This window comes from Gossypium hirsutum, chromosome A07 (genome assembly GCF_007990345.1).
Source record: "Gossypium hirsutum isolate 1008001.06 chromosome A07, Gossypium_hirsutum_v2.1, whole genome shotgun sequence".
NCBI classification, from domain to species: Eukaryota; Viridiplantae; Streptophyta; class Magnoliopsida; order Malvales; family Malvaceae; genus Gossypium; species Gossypium hirsutum.
In genome coordinates, this window is record NC_053430.1 from 92,315,460 (window position 1) to 92,342,900 (window position 27,441).

At 34.9% G+C, this 27,441-nt stretch overlaps 1 protein-coding gene and 3 long non-coding RNA genes across 5 annotated transcripts; 1 reads left to right on the plus strand and 3 right to left on the minus strand.

Moving 5' to 3' along the window:
* Window positions 1–1,880: 1,880 nt before the first annotated feature.
* LOC121231822 (uncharacterized) lies at window positions 1,881–4,966 on the minus strand. Its single transcript, XR_005929897.1, has 3 exons — window positions 4,888–4,966; window positions 3,122–3,166; window positions 1,881–1,965 (listed from the first exon to the last, which is right to left on the minus strand). It is a non-coding gene; the product is annotated as an uncharacterized lncRNA (long non-coding RNA).
* A 2,573-nt stretch (window positions 4,967–7,539) lies between these two features.
* LOC107949508 (uncharacterized) lies at window positions 7,540–11,379 on the minus strand. 2 transcript variants are annotated; one of them, XR_005929899.1, is made up of 5 exons: window positions 10,978–11,379; window positions 10,749–10,858; window positions 9,534–9,791; window positions 8,903–8,980; window positions 7,540–7,892 (listed from the first exon to the last, which is right to left on the minus strand). It is a non-coding gene; the product is annotated as an uncharacterized lncRNA (long non-coding RNA). The 2 variants fall into 2 exon arrangements; XR_005929898.1 differs by having other exon boundaries at window positions 9,534–10,858.
* Window positions 11,380–11,905: 526 nt separating this feature from the next.
* LOC107955332 (subtilisin-like protease SBT5.3) lies at window positions 11,906–18,197 on the plus strand. The gene is made up of 11 exons (XM_041116617.1): window positions 11,906–12,439; window positions 12,544–12,653; window positions 12,733–12,830; window positions 12,913–13,077; window positions 13,702–13,810; window positions 15,610–16,144; window positions 16,387–16,484; window positions 16,604–16,849; window positions 16,955–17,069; window positions 17,161–17,374; window positions 17,486–18,197. Exons 1-11 carry the CDS (start codon window positions 12,356–12,358, stop codon window positions 18,019–18,021), a joined length of 2,310 nt encoding a protein of 769 aa, XP_040972551.1. The 5' UTR covers window positions 11,906–12,355; the 3' UTR covers window positions 18,022–18,197.
* A 1,638-nt stretch (window positions 18,198–19,835) lies between these two features.
* LOC121231823 (uncharacterized) lies at window positions 19,836–20,659 on the minus strand. Its single transcript, XR_005929900.1, has 2 exons — window positions 20,402–20,659; window positions 19,836–20,213 (listed from the first exon to the last, which is right to left on the minus strand). It is a non-coding gene; the product is annotated as an uncharacterized lncRNA (long non-coding RNA).
* Window positions 20,660–27,441: the final 6,782 nt, after the last annotated feature.

The window sequence follows — 27,441 nt, forward strand, 5'->3', positions numbered from 1 at the left end:
TGTATAGCGAACTTTAATATCCTCTACGGTAGTCCTAGAACTGACTAAACTGTAGCTCTGATACCAATAAATGTAACACCCCTTACCCGTATCCAACACCCAGACAGGGCTCGAGGCATTACCGGAACTTTACACTTTCAGTATACTAACTCGGGTCACAAAATTTCACTTGAAATTAAAACTTTTCGATCATGTATATCTCGTCCTTTGTATAGGCCTTCGAGACCTATAACATACCTAAAGGAAATACGGGACAAATTCGGGCACGTTCGATAAATCTTAGTCTCCTTAGAAAATTTTTCGTAACATAAAGAGGCATACGCCCATGTAGATGGGCCGTGGGGACTCACACCCCCGTGGCTTGGGGCACGCCCATGCCCTTTAACCATGGGCAACACTGACTTATTAACACAGCCAGGACACACACCCGTGCTGCTTATCCGTGGACGACACTGTCATTTGAACACGGCCATGGCCCGCCCGTGTGGCCTACCCGTATACAACTTTGAGCTAAAATTTTAAGTCCAGGGGACACATGACCATAGCACACACCCATGGGAGAGAACCGTGTGTCACACACGGCCTAGACACACGCCCGTGTGTCCAACCATGTGGACCCTAATAGGCTATTTTCCAAGCCTTTAGTCACCCCTTTCTACTACTTTGGCTTAGTGGTTACCAAGTTTGAGAGAAAACATGATTTTACACTTGTAAATAATCTTAATAAAGCTAGTTGTATGGAAACCTCATATCATTGGTTTCTCACATAAAAGGTTATTTTCCATTTAGTGTTATGGGTTTCTACGTCACTTTAATTCATCCAAAATTGGCTCGTTCGTGTGACTCATTGCCAATTGGTAACAACCTATCACTTGTAATTAAAACCATGCATAATTTTGTAGGTCATAGCCTACTTCAATTAAGTCAATTTTCATGGCCATATACAAAGAGATAAATATTTTTTTTACATGCCTTCATTTGGAAAATCAAATGACACATATAACAAAATACTCAAAAATACTATACATGCCATTGAACAAAATAAACTAAGTCTTTATACCAAAGCTTGTCTAGTTGATAGTGTGTTGCCTCTCCAATCGTCTTCCAGTCCTTATGAGTCCTCGAGCTCTACGAGATGGGGAAAAAAAAGGGGTAAGCATTTTCATGCTTAGTAAGCTCGAATAACCAGAAAGTAAACTTACCGAGTAATTAGCATACATCCATACTTAAATCATGAAATCATCAATTATGAAATGATTTCCTATCACATGCACTCAATCAATAAGTTAGTCACATAACAAAGCATCATGTAATTTATGTAGATAAGCTCATCATTCATCATCTTATTTTGACATACATCATATTAATCTCGTTGAGTTTCTAGGAAATCTCGATGGAATACCTATTATCCGTCAATTCTTACGAATGATCATTTCACATATCATGGCAGGATTACCAATCCAGGCTAAATCCCCCATATCATAAACTCATAAGGTGATGTCGGGATTACCAATCCAGGCTAAATTCAGACCCTAATAGGATTACCCGTCTGGGCTAAATCCTCAATGCACATATATTCTTCAGGAGACTCGATCATTCAAGGAACACCCATCCGGGTTAGATCCTTTCTATACTCGAGATCCGGATTACCCGTCCAGGCTAAATCCTTACTGCAACACATGTAGGATCTCTTTACACATATCAATGAGGGTTTATCCATCGAATTCCCTCTGCCAACCTCATCCGAGACATTTTTCACATGTTACCATCAAATATGCATTTTCATGATATTTCAGGCTAATAATAATTGCAATCATCATGCATTCATAAGTCATTCAATTATGCATATTAGGGGTTTATTTTAAGTTATCCGAACTTACCTGGTATTCTTTTCAAAGCTGCGTTTCGGTCATTCCAAAACCTTACGTTTACCACGATCGACCTCCAGAATTTGTTCCTCGGGGTCTATAACAACAAAATTAATTCATTAATTCACTACATTATGCATTTCAAGTTTAATATCTACCCTCGGTCCAAATGACCATTTTGCCCCTACCTTTCACATTTTTACGATTTTGTCCTTAGGCTCGTATAATGAAACACATGCACTTTCTATCTTACCCAAGCCTAGCCAAACACTTTTCCTTCTTATGGTAGCCTACATTATCCATTATTTTCTCATTTCTACCACACATTTACATCTTTTACAAAATAGTTCCTATAAGGGTTTTTCATGAAAATCAACTAGGAAAAGATGTTTAATATACATTCATCTTTCATATTCCTCCATAATCCATCAAAATACAAGCAAATCATGCATGGGTAAATTTTTAAACATGAACCTTAACATGAATTATGGGTAGAAATGGAGAGAGCAAGCTATCGGGATTTCAAAAATACAAAGAGCATGAAAAACGGAGCTTGGGAGCACTTACAATTGAGCTTGGAAAGCTTGAAACCCTAGCTATGGAGAACCTCAAATTTTCAGCTGGATGAAGGAGAAAATGGCTGATTTTGGCTTGATTTTTCCCATTTTAATTCATTAAAATGACAAATGACCAAAATGCCTTCATACCATTAATTTAAAATTTCATCCATGCAAGCCCATTTTTGTCCAAAAATTTAGAATTTGGGAAAATTGCTCTGCAATACCTTCTAATTCATAACCCAAAGCAATTTCATACAAATTGCTTCTAGAAATCAAGTTTTGCAATTTATTCAATTTAGTCCCTAATTTCCAATTGGACATCTTATACTTAGAATTTCTTCATGAAACTTTAACACATGCATATATTCATATTCTAGGCCTCATAATAATCATAAAATAAATATTTTGATGTCGGATTTGTGGTCCTGAAACCACTATTCTGACTAGGCCCTATTTCGGGATGTTACATACACGGCCTGGACACACACCTATGTCTTTGGCCAGTGTGAACCCTGCACTATCATGGCCACACACGGTCTGGACACACACCCGTGTCCCTTGCCCGTGTGGCTCTTCCCTAGTGAACAGTGAATTACACAGCCTACCACACGCCCTGGCACACGGCCATGTAGCGTCGACAACCATGTTTTTCGACATCTGAAATTCGTAAAAACTCAAGTTTTTAGTACGCACCTGAAGTAGTTTCGAAGCCGGAAAAATGCAGAAGATTCCCAAGACCTAAAACGAACAATCCATAACCAGTTAAGTGATAATTTGAAATAACACTAAGATTATCACACAACCAACATTTTCGAAACGTTTCGACACGAGAAAATCCTAAATCACGTATTACCTCCACACCACTACAATCACGAATTTAGAGCGTTAGATGGATCATTATCTTCGAGACCTTCCCCTAAGGACAACAACTAAACATATAATCAAAAGGTTCGAACAGTTTACGCAAAAAACTACATTTGGCAAGAAAGACAACAACTAATGTTTTTTTTTCCAAAAGGGAACAAATGAGCACAAGAAATTAACAGAACACAAACTTACCCGACAACAACAACAAACAAGATGTATGAATCTAAGCAGCGAATAAACAGAAAAGAAAAAGAACTCAAAGGGAAAGAGACAAAGAAAGAAAGAAAAAAAAAAGAAAGGAAAAAAAAAGAGAGAAATGGAAAAGCAGGGAGAAAAAGGAACGTTTAATTTAATTTAACCACTTATCACAACTCCAACATTAAGCAAAAATATTATCTAACGTGCACACCAAGACTCAAACATAAGACTAGAGGGTATACAAATACTTAACCATTGAACCAATAAGCTCATTCTTAACATTAATTCAGACAGAATAAAATCTAAGTCAATGACTTAGAAATAGAGGTTAGTTAAAATAAAATAGCAAAACCTCTAAAACCGCATCTCAAATCCCTGACCTCAAACACATAAACAAACCACATAACCACAGATACATGGACTCAATTACAATAAAATCCAACAATCAAACACTCAAATTTTTGGAGAGTTACATTTAACCAAATATATTAAATACTTTGAATGTACACATGTCAATTAAAGAGTGCAACACCCCTAACCCATATCCGTCGTCGGACTAGGGTTACGAGGCATTACTGAACAAAAACATAATTCCGAACGTTCACATATTCAAACAAATTATATTTATAATGCTATACTTTATCTTAATAAAATACCTTGGCCAAATGTTCACAATCAATTAAATAATACCATATAAATATTTCCTATATAACTAATTACTCAAGATCAATTATATCATCACATAGACACTTATATATAAAGCCGAATATACAAGGTTCATCATAACATCACATGTGACCTATAGTTCAAAATTCAATAGTACGTCACATATGGCCGAAAATGCACATTCAAGTTAACTTCACATTTAACTGAATATACAAGTTCAATATAAGCTCACATGTACTTACCTTTTTGGCTGAACATATACAATGCAAAATTTAGCTCAATTTCATTTGCTCAATATCCACAATAACTTGAATTCTTATAATTATAGACTTGAAAACAAATCACCGGTATAAAACCTGCTAGGCATAAGCCTAAATCACCCACCGGCACAAGGCCTGCTAGACCTAAGGTCTGATATTTATTCACCGGCACTAAGCCTACTAGGCACTAAGCCCGATTAAAGTCACCAGCACAAGGCTTGCTAGGCTTAAAGCCCGAATATCACAAATATAGAATCATTCCACAACATTTCATATATTGAATTATACAATATTCTATGTAACACATACCACTTTTAGAGGTTTTAAATCAGTCAAATGAAACTCAATCACAATAATTCAATGATACATCACATTCGGCTATTATACTAATAGATTATAAAATTCAAATCATCACAGTAAAACATTCTATGTTCAAAATAAACCATGTTTAATTACTTAAAGACTTACCTCGGATATCGACAGACGTTACAAATCGGCTATTCGATTATTTTTGTCTTTCCCCGATCCAAATCTGATTTCCTTTGTTCTTGATCTATATAATTTCAAATTAACCTCATTTAAACACAATTTCATTCAATTTAATCCAAAAATACATAAATGGGAATATTACCATTTTACCCCTGATATTTCATACTTTTTACAAATTAGTCCTAATTGTATAAAACACAAAATACTCACAATCTCATCACATCATAGCTAGGCCAAATCTTCCTTATGTCCATACTAATCCATACATTCCAATTATTTTTCATTTTAGTCCTTTAATTTATTATTTTTTCAATTTAGTCCTATTAACTAAAAATCATCAAAAACTCCAATACAAAACATGTTAATCTAAAACATATTTTTGATATTTCATCATCAAACATCACAAAACACAAATATTCATCAATGGCATAACTCAAAATATTCACCGAAATAAAAAATTCAAGCATGGGTCGGGTAGTACTCGAAGCAACGATCTCAAAAACGTAAAAATTATCAAAAACCGAAACCAAACTAACCTTGAATCAAGCTTGAAATTGGTCGAAAATCACAAAGCTCTTGATTCTTTTTCTTTTATCAAGTTTCGGTGATGGAAATATAATGAATATAATTTTTATTTTATGTTTTAATATATTATATGTTAACATTTAACATATTTTACTTATTTAACCTTATAAAAATAATAACATAAACATATACATTAAGGGTACATTCGGCCATCACTAATATAAAGGATTATTTGCAACATAAATACTCCATATTAAAAAGCCACTATCAATTCGACCTTTATGAATTAAACTATCAAGTTTTCAACTTACGCTATTAAGTCCTTTTATCAAATTAAATACACAAACAATCAAATTTTCTTACGAAATTTTCACACATGTAAATTCACATATAATAAACACGAAAAATAATATTTAAATATTTTTCTAACTCAGATTCATGGTCCTGAAACTACCGTTCCGATTAGGGTGTAAATCGGACTGTTACAAAGAGAGTGACCACTTGTCAATATTTTACGCAGCCAGCTAAGATAATTTCCATAAATGCTTCAATATCCTACTATAGTGTATATATATGATTAGTTGTATTTACTATATAAGAATAAGTATACTTATTTGGCAACTTTAAGAAGGAAATTTAGTAATTTACAAATTCGTACAGATTACTTGAATTAAAATTTTAAAGTAAATAAATAAATAAAATTAAATGCTTGACATCTAAATACAAATTTGATCAAATATATTAAATACTTTGAATGTACACATGTCAATTAAAGGGGTGGCCACTTGTGAGTATTTACACTATCATCTCAGATAATTTTCATAAATGCTTCATATCCTATTATTAAATAAAATGAGTAAATTAGTCTCTGTGTATTAAATAAAAAAATAAATTGATTCTTTTTATTAAAATTTTTATTCATTTGTACGGTTAAAAATTGACACTAACAATAGAATAACTAGACTATAATACGTGACATGCTAATGTAAAGGGGTTAGTTTTTAACAGTAAAATGATTAGTTTGCTTTTTGACCTAACGTATAAGTAAGGGTGTTCACAGTTCGGTTAAAACCAAATTAATCGGTCGAACCGATCTAATTCAATTAATCGGTTGGTGGCTGAATTTAGTTCGGTCGGAAGTCGGTTAATGATTTTTTTAGAATTTTGGTTATCAGTTAATTCGGTCCAAAATCGCGTAATTAACCGAAATAAATAATGTATATTATATATAATATATTTTTAATATTAGAAATGTTTTTTTTGAACTATAATTTTTTATATTAACCGAATAAATAAAAAATAATATATGCTTTTTAACTATTAAAAAAATAAACATTAGCAATTTATTTTTTATATGTTTTATACTTATTTTAATCAACAAATAAAAATATATAAATTTTGGTTAATTTAATTAACCAATCGAATTAACTAAAATATTTTAGATCCAACTGACTGTGCACGTTTGGTTCACTGTATTGGATTAGAGGTGTATTGGATTAGAGGTGTAATGGAATAGATGTGTAATGGAATAGAGGTGTAATAGCAAATCAACTGTTTGGTTGAATGTAATGGAATAGAGGCGTAATAGTAATCCTGTGTTTGGTTGAATGTAATAGAGGTGTAATAGCATAATGGAAAAAATTAAAATGACTAGAATACCCTTAGCAGAAATTTGTTTAGGTAAATGATTATTGTTATTGTTATTAAATTTTAATAAGATTATTAATATCAATAATAAATAATTTAATCATATTTTAACATAATTATTATTAAATATATTTTAATTAAAATATATAATTTAATAAAATTCTTAATAATCAATATTCTTATATTAATTTTTCATTTAATTTAGAGAAATTTAAATATTGTTTGCAATATTAGTACGATAATAATATTGATTTTGTGCCTTTGAAACCATTTTCTAACATTAGTCCATTGTTTTTAATATTAAACAATACTTTATGTTATAAACAATATTTTTAAATATAAAGTAAATTACGGTCAAGATTATTAAATTATTAGTAAATTTACTTTTTAATTACTCTATTTAAAAAAATTATAAAATGATGATCTTAAAATAGGGCAGTAATTGAATGAGCAATCCAATGAACCAAACATGATCCTCAATTCCTTCAAGTATGTTTTCAAATCAAAATTAAGAGTATATCTATTTTGTTGACAAATCTAAACTAAGCTTTTTCTAATGATTGGATCGAAAGGGTGAAGAACCCCAATAAACAAGAACAAGTATAACTATTGTTTTCTATGTCAGTGTGATCTTCTAATGCAATCCTATAACTAGGAAGAACCGCATATAATTGGTCGGATTGCGGCTTTGAGATCATCGTAAAATCTTTGCTCCGAAAATCTGCTAGCTCTTCTCCTTGCTGCTGTAGTTATCTTGAGTCTTTCAGACTCGGGCATCTTCACGATTTTCAGGACTGCATCTGCATCTGCATCTGCATCAATTTCAACCCCATAGTGTGGCATTGAAAGGGTTCTGAGCATGTTAACAGACTGATTTGATTATTGATGCAAGAACAAAAATGATAAGAATCGGGTTGAAAAATAGGTAGTATAATCCATGAACAAGCAACAGAATGTGAATCCCATGCTGCGAAATGTAATAAGACCATGTTTTTGCATGGGATAAGCAAACCAGATAGCATATACCCAAACCTTAAGACACTAACATTGCAACAAAGGATAATTATCTAGGCCTATTGAACAGAGGTTTGATTCTACAAGAATGAACATGGTGCAACTTTACGACAAAAACTTGATTGCGATTTCAAGCTGCATATAAAGCAAGCAAAGAAGCAGAATTGGGTTCTAACTGACCATAGTGCAGTGTCATAGTGAACATGTAAAAAGCTTCATAGCTTCCAACTTCATCCGAGTTCGAAAATTAACAGCCTATTGAAAAAAACATGCCTAATATGCCACAAAAGTGAGAACCCTATAGGCCTAGACTAAGGTCATGCAACTGAAAGCTGCAATAGAAGAAGCTGAAACCTATACTAGATGATAAGATAAAACCGATATACGATTTGTACGAGCAACGGTGTAAACAAGTCATCAAGTGAAAGCATTACAAATTGTTCTCTACCAGCAGACATGAAAACTTGCTCTAATGAAAACATTGTTGCAAACGGTTTAAACACGAAAATAGAATCTTCGTCGCAACCCCATGGTACAAATATGTTTCAAACAAAACCAAATAGTAAACGGGGAACAGATTTTGTCTTACAATGAACATGTAAGGCATATATTGAATCGACGTAAACGACATAATGTTGAATTATGATACAATATAACAAAGGATAAGAAAAACAAAGGATAACCAAAGTAACATGAATACAAACAAGAAAAATAGAAGCAATTCATTCAAACTTGTGCTTTAAAATTGTAGTGCACACTCAGCTTAATAAAGGAAAAAAAAGAAAAGGGAAAATCTTGAAAATAATACCTTTTCCTTTCTGATAAGCTTGCAACCTTCAATAGGATCAAAACCAGGAGGCAGATTTCCTCTTGGGATTGGCTCTATCTGCAAAATATAAAAGAGGAAGATGATGTAAATATTGACAATAAATTTTAGCTGCATTTGAAAAAGAGGAGACATCCAAGGAGATCTAAACAGGTTTTATAGTCAATTACATTTTGTTTTTCTTCTTTTGCTGCCCTATATTAGTTTATCTGTCTATATAGGGACACCTTTTCATGAACTAAACAATCTAATGTTTCAAGGGTTGCATGGGACGAAGCATGCTCGGTAGATATAGGCCATTAACCATGTTCTCACTCAAATGTGAGCTTAAAAAAGAGATGAATATCCATAGCATTTATGTCCTATGGTTCAGAAGTTCTCCAGTTTTCTCAAGATTATGAATCAGCCTTCATTTTTAAAGCATGAATATTCATCTTCATTTCTAAATATGAATATCCATAGCATTTACTTGTGTACCAATACAAGCTTGCAGCTTGTTCATATCCATACTTAATAATAACAATAATAGTTAAAAAACATATGCTTTTTGGTTATTTAGCATGAAAATCCTAAAAAACAGAGACAAAACTATATGAATTGCAGAATATTTGACCTGTTCCTTCTTATGCCTTCTTTAACAACCATTGTCCAACTCGACAAGCTCACCATCCTTGAGCTTTTTTCCAATGAATTTGAAGGCCCCATCCTGAAAGACATAGGCCAGCTTTCCAAGTTGGAACAACTGCCGCTTCACATCAACAACTTCACTGGTTATCTGCCACCATCTCTCATGAGCTGCACCAATCTTGTCACTTTGAACTTGCGGGTTAACCATCTAGAAGGAGACCTTTCAGCCTTCAATTTCTCCACCCTACAACACCTTAACACTCTTGATCTTGGCAACAATAACTTTACAAGTACCTTGCCTTTAAGTCTTTATTCTTGCAAGTCATTAACTGCTGTAAGATTGGCTAGTAACCAGCTAGAGGGACAGATATCACCGGCCATACTTACTCTGCGATCTTTATCATTCCTTTCAATTTCTACTAATAAACTAACCAATGTTACCGGGGCAATAAGGATTTTGAAGGAAGTCAAGAACCTTACTACTTTCATCCTCACTAAGAACTTCATGAATGAAGCAATACCCAATGATGAAAATATATATACCTTTGAAAGACTCGGTTTATATATATACTTTTGAAAAACATAAGACCTTTAGCATAATCCTAAATACTCTAACGGGATTTTTCATCATATAAACTATCAAAGTTATGTTACTTGCTAACTTCCAGAGAAACAAAGAAATGGGTAATTTTCTTTTTGACAGAAAGCCCATTTCTGTAATAGAAAAATGGAGTTGAAAAATAAGTTTTAACAACTTCAGTGGTATAGGAAATGATCTTTTTCTTTTGTTAATTTATCAAACATGTGGAATGCAAAATGGAAAGTAAACAAAAAACATTACAAAAAGAAAATGGAACTCCAAAAACACTTAGGAAATTAGATAGCCAAACCACAAACACCAAACAATTAGAACTTAGAAATTTCTTCAAACACCATGCAAACCACACCTAAATCGAGCAAAACATGTTCAAAGGTCCTCCAAGATTTATGTTGACTTTATTTTTCATAAGAAACCCATGTTTTCTCTTCCTCGATGGATTAATCATTGCTTCATTAATTCAAATAAAAAATCAAAAGTCATCTCCAATTTCAATCAAAACATAAACCAAATTTCACACGAAACCAACAAGATAAAAGAGACAATACATAGATATACAAAAAATTTATATCGATCCAAAAAAAAAAACACCAGCAAGATTACCATAACGAAGTTTTTACGAGAAGTATGGAGCAACTTTCTTATTTCTTCCCTTAAACTTGTCAAATTTCAAAGAAGCGAGCAACAGGTTTGTGATGTAAATCACTAATCACCTGCAATAGAAAAACAAAATGAATGAATGAATGAGCGAGTAAGAGAGAGAGCGAACGGATGGAAAAAAAGAATAAGCTAATTAAAGAGATGAAGCTTGATGAGGGCAAAAAAAGATTACCTCCCTTCCCGCTACTGTTTCTCAGTCGCTGCAAGAACTGGAAGAATGGTGAAGCCCTTTGGCTGTCAGCATACCTTTGGCCGGAAGAAGATGAAGGCGAATCGATTTGGCTGGAAGAAGATGTGAAAACGTGAAGGTGAATCGATTTGGCTTGATTTGAAGATATGAAATCGATGGGAATTTTTTTGGGAGAAGAAGGCAGGCTATTTTGGTCTCAAAATTAAAGAAGAAAACGATGAATAGCCATTACAAACTAAAACCCAGGAATCCCTATTACAGCTGCTGAGGGAATAGGTAAGGAATAGCAAAACCTCCGATTCGGTAAACGGTGAACCAAACGACGTATTGGGTGGGGCCACCGAATCGGGGTGTAATGGATTAGCCATTACACCCAACCAAACATGGTGTTAAATATAAATATTAATTTATTAATTTTTAAATAAAAAGGATAAAATACCTTATAACATTTTTATTTAAGAAAAGAGTTGTGGAATAGAGGTAATATTTTGTTTTTGGCAATAGGGATAGCCATAATATTAGAATTGACTTAGCCCAATATCTGTACTACAGTTAGTCAAATGGCATACAATGAAGTGAAAACTCATATTCACCCACCTCACCGCTGACTTCTAAACAACAATAAAAGGCAAAATAAAGTAAGCCTCCTGCCTCCATTTTCAACTTAATCTCAATGCTAAACAAAGCATCTCTTTGGACCATGTTATGTATACTTATAAACCAATCATAATACCATACGAATATATATATATTATATCATTTCTTGATATGGATTGGATCGTGGCATCAAATAAGTAGACAAAAGCAACTAGTCCAAAGTTGAGTGTTTAAGTGGCCCCATCGGACGGCCAGCTGACACATGCTTGACTCCTCTTCTTGACCCTATATCGAAGGCTAGCCTTCCTATCTCCCTTGCTCAATAAAAATAAATAAAGAAACATGTTTTTCAGCTCATAATTGTCAATTATGTTATCTTCAACATACAAGCAGGGTTAATGGTATTGCTACAAACCCATCCTTTTTTCTTTTTAATCGTCGTCAAGTTTAGCCCCGTCAACTCCAAATCTACATTCAAACCAAAATCACGCTAAAATTGTTATTTTACTGTTTCATTTATACTCATAAACCGATTATAAATAAGTCTGCCATAGCCATTTAGATCCTGCAATTGGAGTTCACACGTTAATGATTTTGCTTTCAAAAGTCAGAATTGAGATTCTATTATGATTAAAAATTGTTTTTAATTAATTCCAAGACAGTGTCATAAACACAACTCCAATATCCCTGTTCCATTCTACTTTATTATATAAACAGAGGGGTTGGAACAGAGGTGATACAGAACAAGCTGCAGGCCAAGCAAATGAGACTTTCAAATGCTATCCTTTGTTTGCTTTCCTTTATTGTTTTCTCCTTTTTGCAGAGCCCCGCATTTGCTGTCAAAAGGGTAAGCATTTCGATTCAACCCCCACCTTTTTCTTCCATTAATGGTGCTTACAATGATTATTGAAGAAAAAAGCAAAATTTCCTTCTTGGTTGTTGTTTATGTAGTCATATGTGGTATACTTGGGAGGTCATTCGCATGGAATCCAATCTTCATCGGTTGATCTCGATGCTGTGACGGAATCTCACTACCATTTTCTCGGATCATTCCTCGGCGGGTAAGTTCGTTTCGTGGAGTAAACATATTTGAAGCTATTTTTTTTTTCTTTACATCTTGAATGATTTGTTTCGAAACAGCCATGAGCATGCTCGAGAAGCTATCTTTTACTCTTACACAAGGCACATCAATGGTTTCGCTGCCCATTTAGACGATGAAGTAGCAGCTCAGATCGCAAGTAAATGTCCATTTCTTTTGTTTTTTTCTTCTCTGCTTCAATTTTCCCGAGAAACTGTGTTAAAAAAACTCTTTATCCGCAGGGCATCCGAAAGTAGTTTCACTGTTCTTGAACAAGGGAAGAAAGCTACACACAACGCGATCCTGGGATTTCCTTGGTTTGGATAACAACGGTGTCGTTCCATCCAACTCAATCTGGAACAAAACCAGATACGGTGAAGACACCATCATCGGAAACCTTGACACTGGTGAGTTACATCTTAATCTTTCATATGATTACCGGTCTTGTAAATAATAACTACATGAACTGACTGGACAATGTGTTTTGTTTGTTTTATCAGTTAACTTCGTTCCCATATGACAAAACTCATAAATGAATACAGATTGGATCTAACATATTAATAATTTTTAATTTGGAAAGTTGAACTTAATAAAAAGAAAAGGGTTTTGCTTTTTACAACGTTGGAATTAAGATAATGATGTAAATAGACAATTTGGTTTAAATATACCATACACGTAGCTTAAATTATGATAGATGGTGATTTTCCCAATCCATGAACCTGAGATGCAGTCATTTTCTAGTCCCACTGCGTGTTCGTGCATGATGAAGCGTCTATATTATAAATGTATAATGTAGCTATTCCATTGATAAGGCAGCTTAACAAAAATTAAATACTGAATAGATAGCAAAAACGCGAAGTAGAAAATGGGGTAGGACAAGGATTGAAAGGTAGTGCAATAAAACAAGAAATCAAAGATGAATATTGCCCATGGTTTGCTTGTATTTTAGTGAAAGGCTTTGACTTTCACAGCCATTAACGCATGTTGAATGGGGATTGATTTTTATTTTTATTTTTGGCTTTTATGCTAAGGTGTTTGGCCTGAATCAAAAAGTTTCAGTGATGATGGGTATGGACCGATTCCTTCAAAGTGGAAGGGAATTTGTCAAAATCAGAAAGATGCTGGATTTCACTGCAACAGGTCTGTTTTTTATTTGTTTCTTTCCCCTGCCATCCCCACCTTTCATCCCACGCCCATGGCAGTGGTGTACCTTTTTCAAGGATGATGTTCATTTTGTCTTCTTACCACTTATTGTGTTTAAATTTGATAAAGGAAAGTAGCTAAAAACCCAGTTCTAAGAATGCCCTTATAGAAACCCTTAGTTATTGCATAATGTAGGGTTTAATTGTGGAAATGTCTCCATCGTTGTGAACCCAGAAAGAATGTGGCATGTGTGCAGACTGCAGAGGTGAAATTTAGGTAATGTAGGAATCTTCAGCAGTTCCAATTTGATGGTGGGGATGGACCGGTATCTGTAATAATATAAATATAAATATAAAAAGCATAGCTATTTGGAATTTCATGGTAAAGCTGAGGGTACCACTTTATCTAAGAGTTAGTGAATTTTTTTTAAAAAAAAGGGGGTCTGAATTTTAAACTCAACACAAATAGAAAAGGGTGTATACTGTGGTTTAAGTTCCATGGGAACAAATAATGGTTCACCTTTTCTAGTAGACACAGATACAAGTTTAAAATTCCAATGACTTTATTTTGTATCCGACTCAAGTTCAACACCTACTCAAATATAGGAATGAAATATGACTCTGAAAAAATAAAAATGCTCTAATACGGGGTAGATATCAGACACTCACACATGAATCCGAATAACATAGATTCCATCCGTAGGACCATTGAGGCTTTAGTCTAAAAACCAGTATTCAGTTCCAGCCACCCCTTTTTTATGTCATTAAACTTACTAAAAAAATGAAGTGTCTGTAAGTGGATAAAATCTAGATAAGATTCTTTTATCACCTATTTTCTCCCTCACATTTGTCAATGAAAATAAGTCATGTGTTTAAAATTGTTTACTTGATATAAAAAGAATTTCATGTTATATATTTTTGGTAAGTGAGCAATTTTTAATTCTTGGGTTGCTTTTCACTGTGAAGCAAGACTCTCTGTATTGCAATGGAGTATGATTTAAATATTAGCAATATATATATTTTTAAATAAACTGACTGTATTCTGAAAATTTTTGTTTATAGTTTATCACAACCTGTTTGAAAATCTCAAACAATGAGCTAATTTGTATTACCCTTCCACACTAATGACAGAATAGTTTAATCTGATATTCTTATATAGTTAAACACTTTGTTGCCTAAAAGCAAGACAGCAAAGAATTGTTTATGTTGCCATTTAAAAAACATAAAATATAATGAAATTTGAAAGCCATTGAATTGTTTAAGATCTAGGTTCATGTTCTTGGACAAGTCCAAAAAAACCTTTGAGACACACAATAGTCAGCCGGCATTTTATAGATCCCCTATAATCTGCTTTAATACGGTTCACTTTTCACGGTTAGCAGCAAAGTGTCGTGGGCCGAGACTCAAAGCTCGGGCCAGTATAGGTGATTGGTTCAGCGCACTGACTGTGACACAAAGCTTCTGGCAGCTTGAATGGCACATGCATGCGTGCACTGCTTTGCTTGCAACTTGCAATTGCATAAAATATTCATACTTATTCTGATATTCCCTTGCTGTCATTGTTCAGATCACCTTTCTCCTTTTTTGGGGGGGTTGAAATGTTATTTTTATCATGCTGTTGTCTTGTTATGGTGTCTTTTTTATCCTGGAAAAAGCTACTGTCCCTTTTCCTGAAGGTAGTTTAGGTTTATAAAGTTGGTATTTAAATCGAAATTTAAGTTTGTTTATTGATGATATGTGTTCTTTCTAGCATTTCTAAACCATGTTAGTGCCTAAATTGTTGGATTTATATTAAAGGAAGCTAATTGGAGCGAGGTACTTCAACAAAGGCTATGCATCTGTTGTTGGCAAACTCAACTCGTCATTCGATACTCCACGCGATAAAGAAGGTCATGGAACACATACCTTATCGACTGCTGGTGGTAACATGGTACCCAGGGCAAGTGTTTTCGGTTTTGGCAAAGGAACCGCAAAAGGTGGATCCCCTAGAGCCAGAGTAGCAGCATACAAGGTGTGCTGGCCACCAGTTTCAGGAAATGAATGCTTTGATGCAGATATATTGGCAGCTTTTGATGTGGCCATTCAGGATGGTGTAGACGTGCTGTCAGTTTCTCTGGGAGGAGATCCTACTGCCTTTTTCAATGACAGCGTTGCGATCGGTTCTTTTCATGCTATCAAGCATGGAATTGTTGTGGTCTGCTCGGCTGGAAATTCAGGACCTGCTGATGGGACTGTCTCCAACATTGCACCATGGCAGATAACGGTCGGAGCCAGCACAATGGATAGGGAGTTTCGTAGTGTTGTTGTCCTTGGCAACAATATGCACTACAAGGTTATTTCTTCCCTTCCTTGAAGTCTGGTTACTGAAGATCAAAATGATAAATATCGTCAAACATAAGTCGAAATGCGATCAGGACTAATAGAATAAAAAGTAGCAACATAATCATCCAATTGAATGCAAAATTAAACACAAAAATAGAGAGAAAGCAAACTACTACTTAAGATTTTTGGTTCATAACATGCTTCATATGTTTTCATCCAGCACTTATAAATACTTATGTTTCCTTTTTGAAGGGACAAAGTTTATCATCTAAAGTTTTGCCAGACAAGAAGTTCTTCCCTCTTTTAAGTGCAGCGGATGCTAAGTTGGCGAATGCCTCCATTCAAAATGCGTAAGGATATAACACTTGTAAATAGTGTACCTTGGTTTCAGTTATACCAACTGTTATACGTATCTTCTCTTCTCATTATCTTTTATATATATACATGCTGATTTGTAGACATCATGCAGAACATTATGCCAGGCTGGTGCCCTTGATCCTAAAAAGGTGACTGGAAAGATCTTGGTTTGTCTTCGAGGGAAGAATGCGAGGGTGGACAAGGGTCAGCAAGTAGCTCTGGCTGGCGCTGTTGGCATGATTCTTGCGAATGACTTTCTCACAGGGAATGAAATTATTGCCGATGCTCATCTACTCCCGGCTTCACATATCAATTACACTGATGGTCTTGCTGTTTTCGCTTACATTAATTCAACAAAGTAAGTGCGAGGATCAATAAATATGTTACCCTTACGAGTCATTCTGTGAGCTTATATGACAACAGTAATAGACGTTCACTGACTATGTATGGATATCGGGAACAGGAATCCCATGGCTCGTATTATGCCCGTGACCACCCTAATTGGCACAAAGCCAGCCCCCTTTATGGCTGCATTTTCATCAAAGGGACCTAATACCATCACACCTGAGATCCTCAAGGTACTTGCTACCAGCAGCAACTATATATATATTTGTTTTCTCATCTGCTAAATTGCATCTCATACTCGGTATTTTTGTATCCAATATTCAGCCTGATATCACTGCACCAGGAGTGAGTGTAATAGCTGCCTATACAGAAGCAGAAGGGCCAACAAATGAAGATTTCGACAAGCGCCGAGTTCAGTTTAACTCAGTATCAGGCACTTCGATGTCATGTCCTCATGTTTCAGGCATTGTTGGCCTTCTTAAAACCCGATATCCTAATTGGAGCCCTGCAGCAATCAAATCAGCTATTATGACCAGTGGTAAGAAACCTGTTACCTTGAAGAATAAACCCTGGGTTTCTAGTTCTTGAATTTTCATTAAGATTATGATTGCGGAATAAACCCCTACATTCCCCCCCCCCCATGTTGCAGCAACCACATTGGATAACGCAAACGAGCCGATTCTAAATGCATCATACATCAAAGCCGGACCGTTCAGCTATGGATCGGGACATATACAACCAAACTTTGCTATGGATCCGGGACTTGTTTATGACTTATCCACTAAGGATTACCTAAACTTTCTATGCACATTGGGGTACAACGACACACTAATATCAACATTCTCGCAGGACAACTACAAGTGCCCCGGTTCGCTCAATCTTGCCAACTTCAACTACCCTTCAATCACTATCCCTAACCTTGTTGGATCCATTACAGTGACCAGGACTGTTAAAAATGTAGGAACACCAGGCACTTACAGAGCTCAAGTGCAGAAACCAGTCGGAATTTCGGTTAAGGTTAAGCCGAAAAATTTGAAGTTCAAAAAGGTTGGTGAAGATAAGACATTCATAGTTAGCCTGAAGGTTAAAAAAGGTGAAGCAATTAAGGAATATGTATATGGGCAGTTGATATGGTCAGATCATGTACACTATGTTAGAAGTCCTATAGTAGTGAAGGCAGTCTAAAAGTATAAAAGCTGTCAAAAAAAAAAAAAAAAGAGGCTTGGGCTAGCATTAAGTTTTTAATCCCTGGATTTAACCCATTGGTTGCTACCTCTAATTTGCATTAGGCATGGCCTTCAATGTGTTCTATATTATTCTTCAAGGCCAAATAATAAATGATTGAAATCCAGTTAGATGAATCAGACCTTTTCCATCTTTTCCTTCTTATTTTTCCTTTTACTTTTTTAACTTGCCAATCAAATTAAATTTCAGAGTTTACTTTATATTTGTTTTTCTTAAGATAAAATTACGGATATGTTTGTTTCACTGAAAATAACTTCAAAAAAATGATTTCTGAAAAATGGCTTACTTTCTAGGAAAAGTTAATATTTTATAGTGTTTTGATGAATGTGTGTTAAATATTTTTTCTTGTTTGATAAATTTTTTTAAAAATATTTCATAAAAATTATTTTCAATAAAACAAATATACATTTAATATTTTTTTTTTCTTTTTATTGTTTCATTAGGTTTATTTTATATAAATAAATTTATATTTTACATTATTTTTGCATATATTATATTTTGTTAAGTTCAGGTTCATTACAATGTCATTTTTTAGTTACATGACTGCCAAGTAAGCATTTTTTTATTTAAAAATGTAACATCAACAAAATTACCAAAAAATTTTAATAATGTCAACAATTGAACTTGATTTTCAAATCTGGAAAGTAGAGAGACTAAATTCTTGAAAATAAAAGTACAGAGACTAAATTGTAAATTTGTGAATAATATATAGACTTATGACATATTTTAACCTTTATACTACAAAATATTTATTATTAATTTACTTATAATTGTAATAAATATTTATTATTAAAATATTAATATTGAATATTTTCAATAATATGTGAAGAATATTATTTAAAATTATTATTTTTAAAATTTATTATTAAAAATAAAATTGAAATATTAAATAATTTATTAAAATAATAAATTATATAACCAGATAATCCCGAGGATATAAGGATTGAGTGGATGGAAGTCATAATTTGAAAAATAAAATTTGAAAACTTAAATTTGATTTGTTTGAAAATTAAATATTTTAATAGTTTGAAAATTTTAAATTCTGAAAGCTAGAAAGCTTGGGGAAATAAATTTTTGATCTCTGTATTGAGGGTTTGAGGTCGTGTCCGTTTTTACAAAATTGAGAGCCTTTTATAGAGGGCTCATGCCTCTTTACAATATTTTTCTATGGGAAATTCAATCCCTTACATTATTACAAAGATTGCATAATAGTTATTTTTCAAATTATTATTATAATTTGCAGAGAATATATTTTTTTATTACAAAATTTTTGCAAGGAATCTTACTGTTCATTCTTGGTTGTTTTTTTGCAGGGAATCTCTCTTATTCATTTTGTCTTTGCTCTACAGGGAATTTCACTATTCATTCTTAATTGCTTTTGGCAGGAAATCACTCCTGTTCATTTTTGCCTTTGCTCTACAGGAATCTCCCCTGTTCATCTTTTGTTTTTGCTTTCATTCATCTCGTCTTTGCAAAATTATGATAATTTTTTCTTAGTTCTGGTGATAGTTATTGATGTGGTATCGTCTGCAAGATTCATTGTTTTGATTGAAGATGTTGAGGATTTCTCATCTTCTGATCCAGAATCCATTGAGTTGAGCATTTTAGCCATAAGTATTTTATATTATTTCTTGGTTTTGGCTTGAGCTAACATTGCACTAACAGCCGATTTTATTTAAAAGAATTTTGATATGGTTTGATCTAGGGCTGTGGACTTACATAATCTCATATTCTTGTTGAAAAAAGTATCTAAATATTTTGAATCATAATTTTATTATTAAATTTGTCTCACCATTTAGTTTTGAAATTTCGAAGTAATAATGAAATTCCAACACATGGATCCTATTTGTAAAACCCATATTTTGCCCGGCACAAAATACAAACCACAAACCCAAATTAAACATGCCCAAATTTAAAAAAAAAAACCCTAGCCCACAAAACATTTTAGGAAGGAGGAAACCGTAGATTTGTTGCCTCCCTTCAACCGCCACTACCCACGTTCTCCACCACCACGCACTCCACCTCGCATGTCCGGCCAACTAGCATGTAGCATGACCCACGCCCCACGTCCACCATACCTGTGACTTGAGCAAAGAAATAGGGAGAAACTATTTGTATTTTGGCTATAAAGCCTTCGTTTTTTCATTGTAAAAGGGATGTTTTTTTTATACAAAAGAAACACAAAATCAGTAGAAGAACAACTAGAAGAATATTATTGAAGGTGATCATTTACTGTACTTTACTTCTGTTTTTTTTTTCATTTTTCTCCTTTTTTTTTGAATCCAAAACAAGGACGAAGTATAAAAGAGAGAGGTCTTACCGGAGTTGTGCTCGTGTCTTCGGCGGCCATGGTATGTGGGACCTTTGACGGTGTCTGATAAAAAGGAGAAGAGGAATGCATGAGTTGAGAGAGCATCTCAAAAGTTCTTAAGATTTTTTCAAAAAAACTAAAGGGTGAATGTTAAAAGGAAAAGGGGTTTTAAAAAGGGGATTTGGGTTTTCTAAAAGTTCTTTAATATTTTTTTAAAAAATAAAGGTTTAATTTTAATAGCTTTTGGGGAAGGGAAAGAGATTGCCTGTGTATGGACAGGCTAGTTCTGCGCATGTTCCCCTTAAATGGGTAATTTGCACGTCCAGTCCTTCCCTTTTGCGCTAGTATTCGATTGGGGCCTTTCCATGGTTTCTTTAATTTTTTTAAATTGTCCCAGGAATTTGCGCGAGTGTTCATCTTAGTCCGCGCTGAAGCTGTTCGTTTTGGGGTTTGGTTAATGTGCATTTTTAGTCCCCAAACGTTAGAGCGCATTTTACTTTGGCCCAAAATTCTGTTTAAATGGTTTGCTTTGTTCATAAATTGTCCCTTTAATTTTGTTTTTCTTCCAATTAAGTTTTTATTCATTTTTTTCCCTACAAAATAAGAATATATTATTTTAACATTTAGTTTTGTTAAACAAAATTGATGTATATATTTTTGTATATATTATTTTAACAAAATGAAAATGTACTTTTTTCATGTGCATATTTATTTGTTTTTTTTCCAAAAATACTTTCATATATTATTTTGTATTTATATGCTTTACTTATATTAAGTTTTCTTTATTTCATGTATATACATAACTTATACTTTTTTTTTACTCTAAGTATGCATTATTGATTTCATATTTCCTTTAAATTTCTTTTTTTTATTTTCTCTTTATATGCATATATATATATATATATTATTGATTTTATATTATTTTATGTATGTATATCTTCTTCCAAGGATCCTATTTTAAATGGTATATTATATTTATTTTGAATACTTTCATATGCTAGTATCTTTATTTTTATATATAAAATTTTCATTTCATGTATATTATTTATTTAGATTGACAAATAGTATGTTATATGTTACTCACTTTTCTTTATATATACATTATGTCTTTTGAAATTTCATTCAAATATTATTATTTCATATATGATTTTTATTTAATTATTTTTATCTATTTCGATCTTTCATGTATGCTACTTTAAGATTTGTATATATGTTTGGTTGTTTGCATATTGATAATTCCAAATTGCATTTCTTCTATGTCACTTATTTGTTTGTTAGTTTTAAAACTTGCCACATATTGTCTGTGTTAATTTGCTTGGAACTTCTTTAAATTTGCTTTTAATTCGTTAGCCTTCAAATGTGAATATTGGTTTTTTAATATATGGTATGTCGCTTTTACATGTATCCTAATCCTTTGTATTTTTCTCATTATCTATCCATGTCATATTACTGCTTTTTAACCTAAAGTAACCCAAGCGAATATATTTTGAGCCGATTTTATAATTGCTTATTTGGGAAACTTTTTCAAAACAAGGCAATGTTTCGTGTTTGGGAAATTCGGGAAATTGTGCCCTAAAGTGTTGGGTTTCATTTTTTTCCATTTTGTCAAATAACGGAGTACCCTTTTAAGAGTTCGTTGCGTGTTTTGGGAAATTTTGAGGCGATCTCAATTTTTGGAGGCTTAAAATATCATGTCCTAACGTGCTGGATGTGGTATTTTATTTCTTTGAAATGAGTGAATCTTGAAATCCAATTCGAGTGATTACACATTTTTAAAGGAATCGTATTTTGGCAATTTTTCTTTAAGTTTTCAACGATAGGACATTAAATAATCAATTGGTACCAATTTTGGACGCTACGAGTGTGCTAACCCTTCCTTGTGCGTAACCGACTCCCGAACCCTTTTTCTCAACTTTTGTAGACCTAAAATTATTATTTTAATAAATCAAATGTTTTATTAAAATGATCAACCTCAAGGTGATCCGATCACACCTAAATCAAAAAAGATTGGCGGCGACTCCAAACTTTCGTTTTAAAAGTCAATTCCCGTTTTTTTCAAAACTCTTTAAAAATGGTTTCGACAGCTTGGCGACTCCACTGGGGAACAATAAGAGAGTCAAGCCGTAAAATTGATTATTTTCTGTCCTTTTGTCAAAAATTTAAAATTTAGATTTTAACATACGGTCTTTTTATTGCATTTTATGGGTTTTATGGTTTTTGGTCATTTTTATTCGTGTTTTACATTTTGAGTTTTTATATCCCTTCGCATCATCTTGCATGACCGTTGTGGTTGCACATTTTTAAGTGGGAGTGAGAAACTACGCCTTCGTGAGGTTTTCACCTCCGCATGGGCTAGTGGACTGCTTCCGGGATACATTCGTACCTATGTCTTCGTGAGGTTTTCACCTCCGCATGGCCATAGGGAAATGTATTCCCCTGAACTGAACTCGATCCGCATGAGCCTATAATGGGTGAGGGTTGAGGAATTTGCTAGTTCAGGTACCATTTTCTTAGAACCGAGCCGCATATAGTGAACTCTAGGAGCCCGCCCTAGGTAGAGCTATGTTGAACTCTAGTGATTACCCAGTTAGGTGTTTAATTATTTTCTATTCGCTTAAATTTTTATTTTTCGGTACTAACTTGTTGTGTTTTGTTGTGATTATGTTTTGCATGTCATTTCATATTAAAGAGGTGTCGATTTCTGTTCGGTTGCTAAATTAGAAAGCTTGTTATGGAGAGCGAATTCCTTGATAAAATAGAGGATAATGCGGCTGTCAGTATGTGGTCAGAGAAGATGCAACTTGAGAAAAAGGATAGCCTAACTGAGGGGTATACATCAGGGTTGTCGGGCTTCACTCGCATCAACGTGACCTAAAACGAGTTCCAGGAATTGAGGGATATATAGGCTCATTGGGATGATGAGACCAATCAGCTATTCTATCAAAGTTATGGTGACTTACCCTACCTGCTCGATATCAAGGTGGACAAGTACTTATTTCGGGCTATGGCTCAATTTTGGAACCCGGCGTACAGTTGTTTCACCTTCGGGAAGGTGGACTTGGTGCCTACTGTGGAGGAGTATACGGCTTTGCTTCGTTGTCCAAAGGTTCAAGTCGATAAAGTTTATTCCAAGGCTGCTAGTGCCCCAGCTTTTGTAAAGAAGTTAATGAGTATCATTGGGATGAGTGAACAATGAGTTATAGCTCGAATTCAGCAAAAGGGTGATGGTAGGTGCATTCCTTGGGTAAGTTTGAGGGACCTGATCGTGGCACATCCAGATACAAAGAAGAAAGTTGACGTCTTCGCCTTAAGTATATATGGTTTGGTGATTTTCCCCAAGGCTTTAAGGCATATAGATGAAGCAGTTGCTGATTTCTTTGATCGACTTGATAAATGGGTCACACCGGTGCCGGCAATTCTTGCTGAAACATTCAGATCCTTGAGTGCATGTCAGAGGGCAAGTGAAGGTAGATTTATAGGGTGTGTGTAGTTATTGTTGGCTTGGTTCTGCAGCCATTTCTAGAAGGTAGATAAGGTTTCCTATCGGGTTTTTTCTGAGAGTTACTCCTCGTTAAAGGAGATAGCAGCCATGTCTAGGAGAGATGACATATCAGAAAAAAATTGGGTTGCGCTTCTCCGAAATCTTCAGGAAGAGGATGTTGAGTGGATAGCTCCTTGGTTTGTGCCTGATGAGATTCTCTATAGGTGTGGGAGTTTTGATTGGGTACCCCTACTTGGAATTTGATGAGCTACTGGATATGCCCCTTTACTCGTTTTAAGACAATACAGGTCAATGCAGTTTGTACCAGTGACACATGGATTAGCCCAGAGTGAGTTCGCGTATAAGGAGAAGAATTATAAGAAGAAAGTTTAAAAGATTTCTGATGCTTAGAAACAGACAAGCCGGATGAAGAGATTGGCTATTGGACCAATGAAGACTCTTGAATACAAGGGGTGGTTGAGTAAAAGAGTTAATGATAATATCCCTGAGCTGAGTTTGGAGGATGTTCTTACGATGGAAGAATATTTGCAAGTAATCCCCTCCGAGCTTGAAATCGTAAAACGGGACTTCGAAGAGAGAAATGCGGAGTTAGGGAAAAAGATATAACAGCTGGAGGAAGAAAAGATGCATTTGATATTGGACGCCGACATTCAGAAACTCGAGGCCAAGAAGTTGAAAAAAGGGAAAAGGAAGGTTGAAGAAGACCTGGACAGTTTGAAAACTGATTACAAGAAGCTACGTATGTCGATGAGACCTGCCGAGTTGGGGAAGACGTCAGAGCAGTGGCGACAGGAAATTTAAGCGAAAAAGGTTAGAGCTGATTAGTGGGAGAAGAGGTTTCATGATGCTCGAGCACATGAAAGTGCCTTAAAGAAGAGCTTGGTTGAAGGCCAATGTGAGAAAGAGATGTTGGTGGCTCGGGTAGCGAAGCTAGAAAAGGCCCTGCATCAGTACCCTAGTCGTAACTCTGATATTGAATTAAAAGCCAGCCTAAGTAGGATTGAAGATTTGAAAGGGAAGGTAGAAGAGCTTGAGACTGCACTACAAAACTGTGAGCTTCGAATTGAATTACTTGAGTTGAACAATGAGCAGTGGAAGGAACAGCTCCGTCAATCGCAGGACCAGGTCAGAGATAGAGATCACATCATGGGTGAAGCTGTGGCTCAGATTCGAGAAGTGGCTGATTATTTACAGACCTTAGCATTCAGGCTGATGTCATAAGTGGGAAGTATGAGTTAGAGTCGGACCGGGGGCGTGAGCTAGCTTGCCTTCTTAAGAAAGTTAAAACTTTGAGCATTAGGGCTAAGCTGTATATGTCATCTATTTTATGTAAAAGATTTTGTTTTTTAATAAAGTTTTTTGAAATGGAATTGAATCAAAATCGGCGTCTCTTTAGTTTTGCATTCATTTCATGCATTTGCATCTCATCACATCATGTGCATTAAATTTCACAAAAGAATCCTGATTAAAAATTATATTATAGTTACCTTGGAACATCAATACTACATATGGAAAAAGATCAAAGCTATGGATCAAAGTTGGAAAAGTTGGAGCAAATGCAAAAAGAAATGCAGGAACAGATGCAAGCGCAAATGCTAGAGCAATTAGCTAAGATTTAGCAAGATATGAAAGATCAAATGCTGGAATCTCAGAGGAGTATGATGAGCGAACTGACTCAGCTACTAGTTGGAAAGCCAGAAAAGGGGAAGAGTCCTATGGTCAATGCTGAAGATGATAGCGGGATTCTTACTTACCTTCCGGGTTTTACCCCAACAAACACCCTAGTGCCTCCGCAAAAGGTGTCTGTCAATATCAAACCTCAATATCAGACTGGTACTTCAGTACCGCTAAATTTTCCAACGGGCTCATGTTCTAACCCCAAAGACAATCATACAAATCCTACATTCCCTGACTTCGATGAGGTCGCAGAAGTAGGAAAGCCAGGAGCAGAATTTCCAAAGCGGCTAGAAGACCGATACACGTGGTTGGAGGAAAAATTTAGGGCGTTGGAAAACGCTGATTATCATTGCAGAATGGATGCCAATGAGTTGAGCTTGGTCCCAGATCTGGTACTCCCTCCGAAGTTCAAAATGCCAGAATTCGAAAAATACAACAGAACTAGTTGCCCTGAGGCTCATATCATGATGTTTTGTCCGAGAATAACTGGTCATGTCAATAATGATCAGTTATTGATCCACTGTTCCCAGGATAGTTTGGCTGGGGCTGCGGCTAAGTGGTACAATCAATTAAGTCGTACCCAAGTCAAATCATGGAAAGACTTAGGGCAGGCCTTTATGAAACAATATGGCCATGTGATTGACATAGCACCTGATAGGATCACATTACAAAACATGGAGAAGAAGTCGAATGAAAGTTTCAGGCAATACGCTCAAAGATAGAGAGAGATTGCTACACAAGTCCAACCCCCACTGTTGGAAAAGGAAACTACCATGCTTTTCATTAATACCTTGAAGGCACCTTTTATTAATCACATGTTGGGAAGTGCAACTAAGAGTTTTGCGGATATAGTTATGTCTAGTGAAATGATTGAAAATGCAATAAGGTGCGAAAAGATAGAGGCAGAGGAAAGTAACAGGAGGTCAGGCCTGAAAAAGAAAGAAAATGAAGTCAGCAATGTGAATATGGGTTATGCGAAACCAATCATGGTAAATCAACCGAAAGTGGTAGCTACGGGCCAGCAAGCTTCGCCAAGACAGGAGCCCAATACAAAGCAGAACACGGAGAAGCCCCAGTTTACTCCCATTCCAGTAACGTATCGGGAGCTGTACAAAAGTTTGTTTGATGCACACGTCGTATCTCATTTTTATTTAAAACCACTGTAACCTCCATACCCCAAGTGGTATGATGCGAGTGCTCAATGTGAATATCATGCTGGAATCGCGGGACACTCGATAGAGAACTGCACCTCTTTAAAAGGGTAGTCGAAAGGCTTATCAACATGGGTATTGTGAAATTCGATGATGCATCTGGTGTAGGAAATCCGTTACCCAATCATACTGATAAAGGGGTAAACGCAATAGTCAAGAATATTGGGAGAAGAATTAAGTTGGATGTGGCAGAAGTGAGAACCCCGATGAGGAAGGTTTTGAAGAAAATGATAGAGAGAGGTCTAGTCATGCAAGACTTTGGGAGCAAATCCCGAGAAGTAAGGAACTATTGTGAGTTCCATGGAGAGGAGGACCATGAGATAGAAACATGTAATGAATTTAGGGCCCTGGTACAGGCTCTAGTGGACAATAAAGAACTGGAGTTCTTTGAGTTTACTGAGAAAGAAGATGTATGTTCCTCGGAGGAGGGGTTGATAGAGAAGGTTTCTGAGGTCAATCACCCAGTGGTGATCATTTCACGACCGAAAATTAATGAAGTTGGAGCAAAATTTACACTGAGAGTTGTAATCCAGAGACCCGCGGCTTTTCCGTATAAGGATAACAAAAGGGTGCCTTGGAATTACAACTGTAATGTGACATATCTAGGGGAAGAGAGTCTGGTCAGCACACCAAGTACAAAGGTCGAGCCTGGAAAAGGG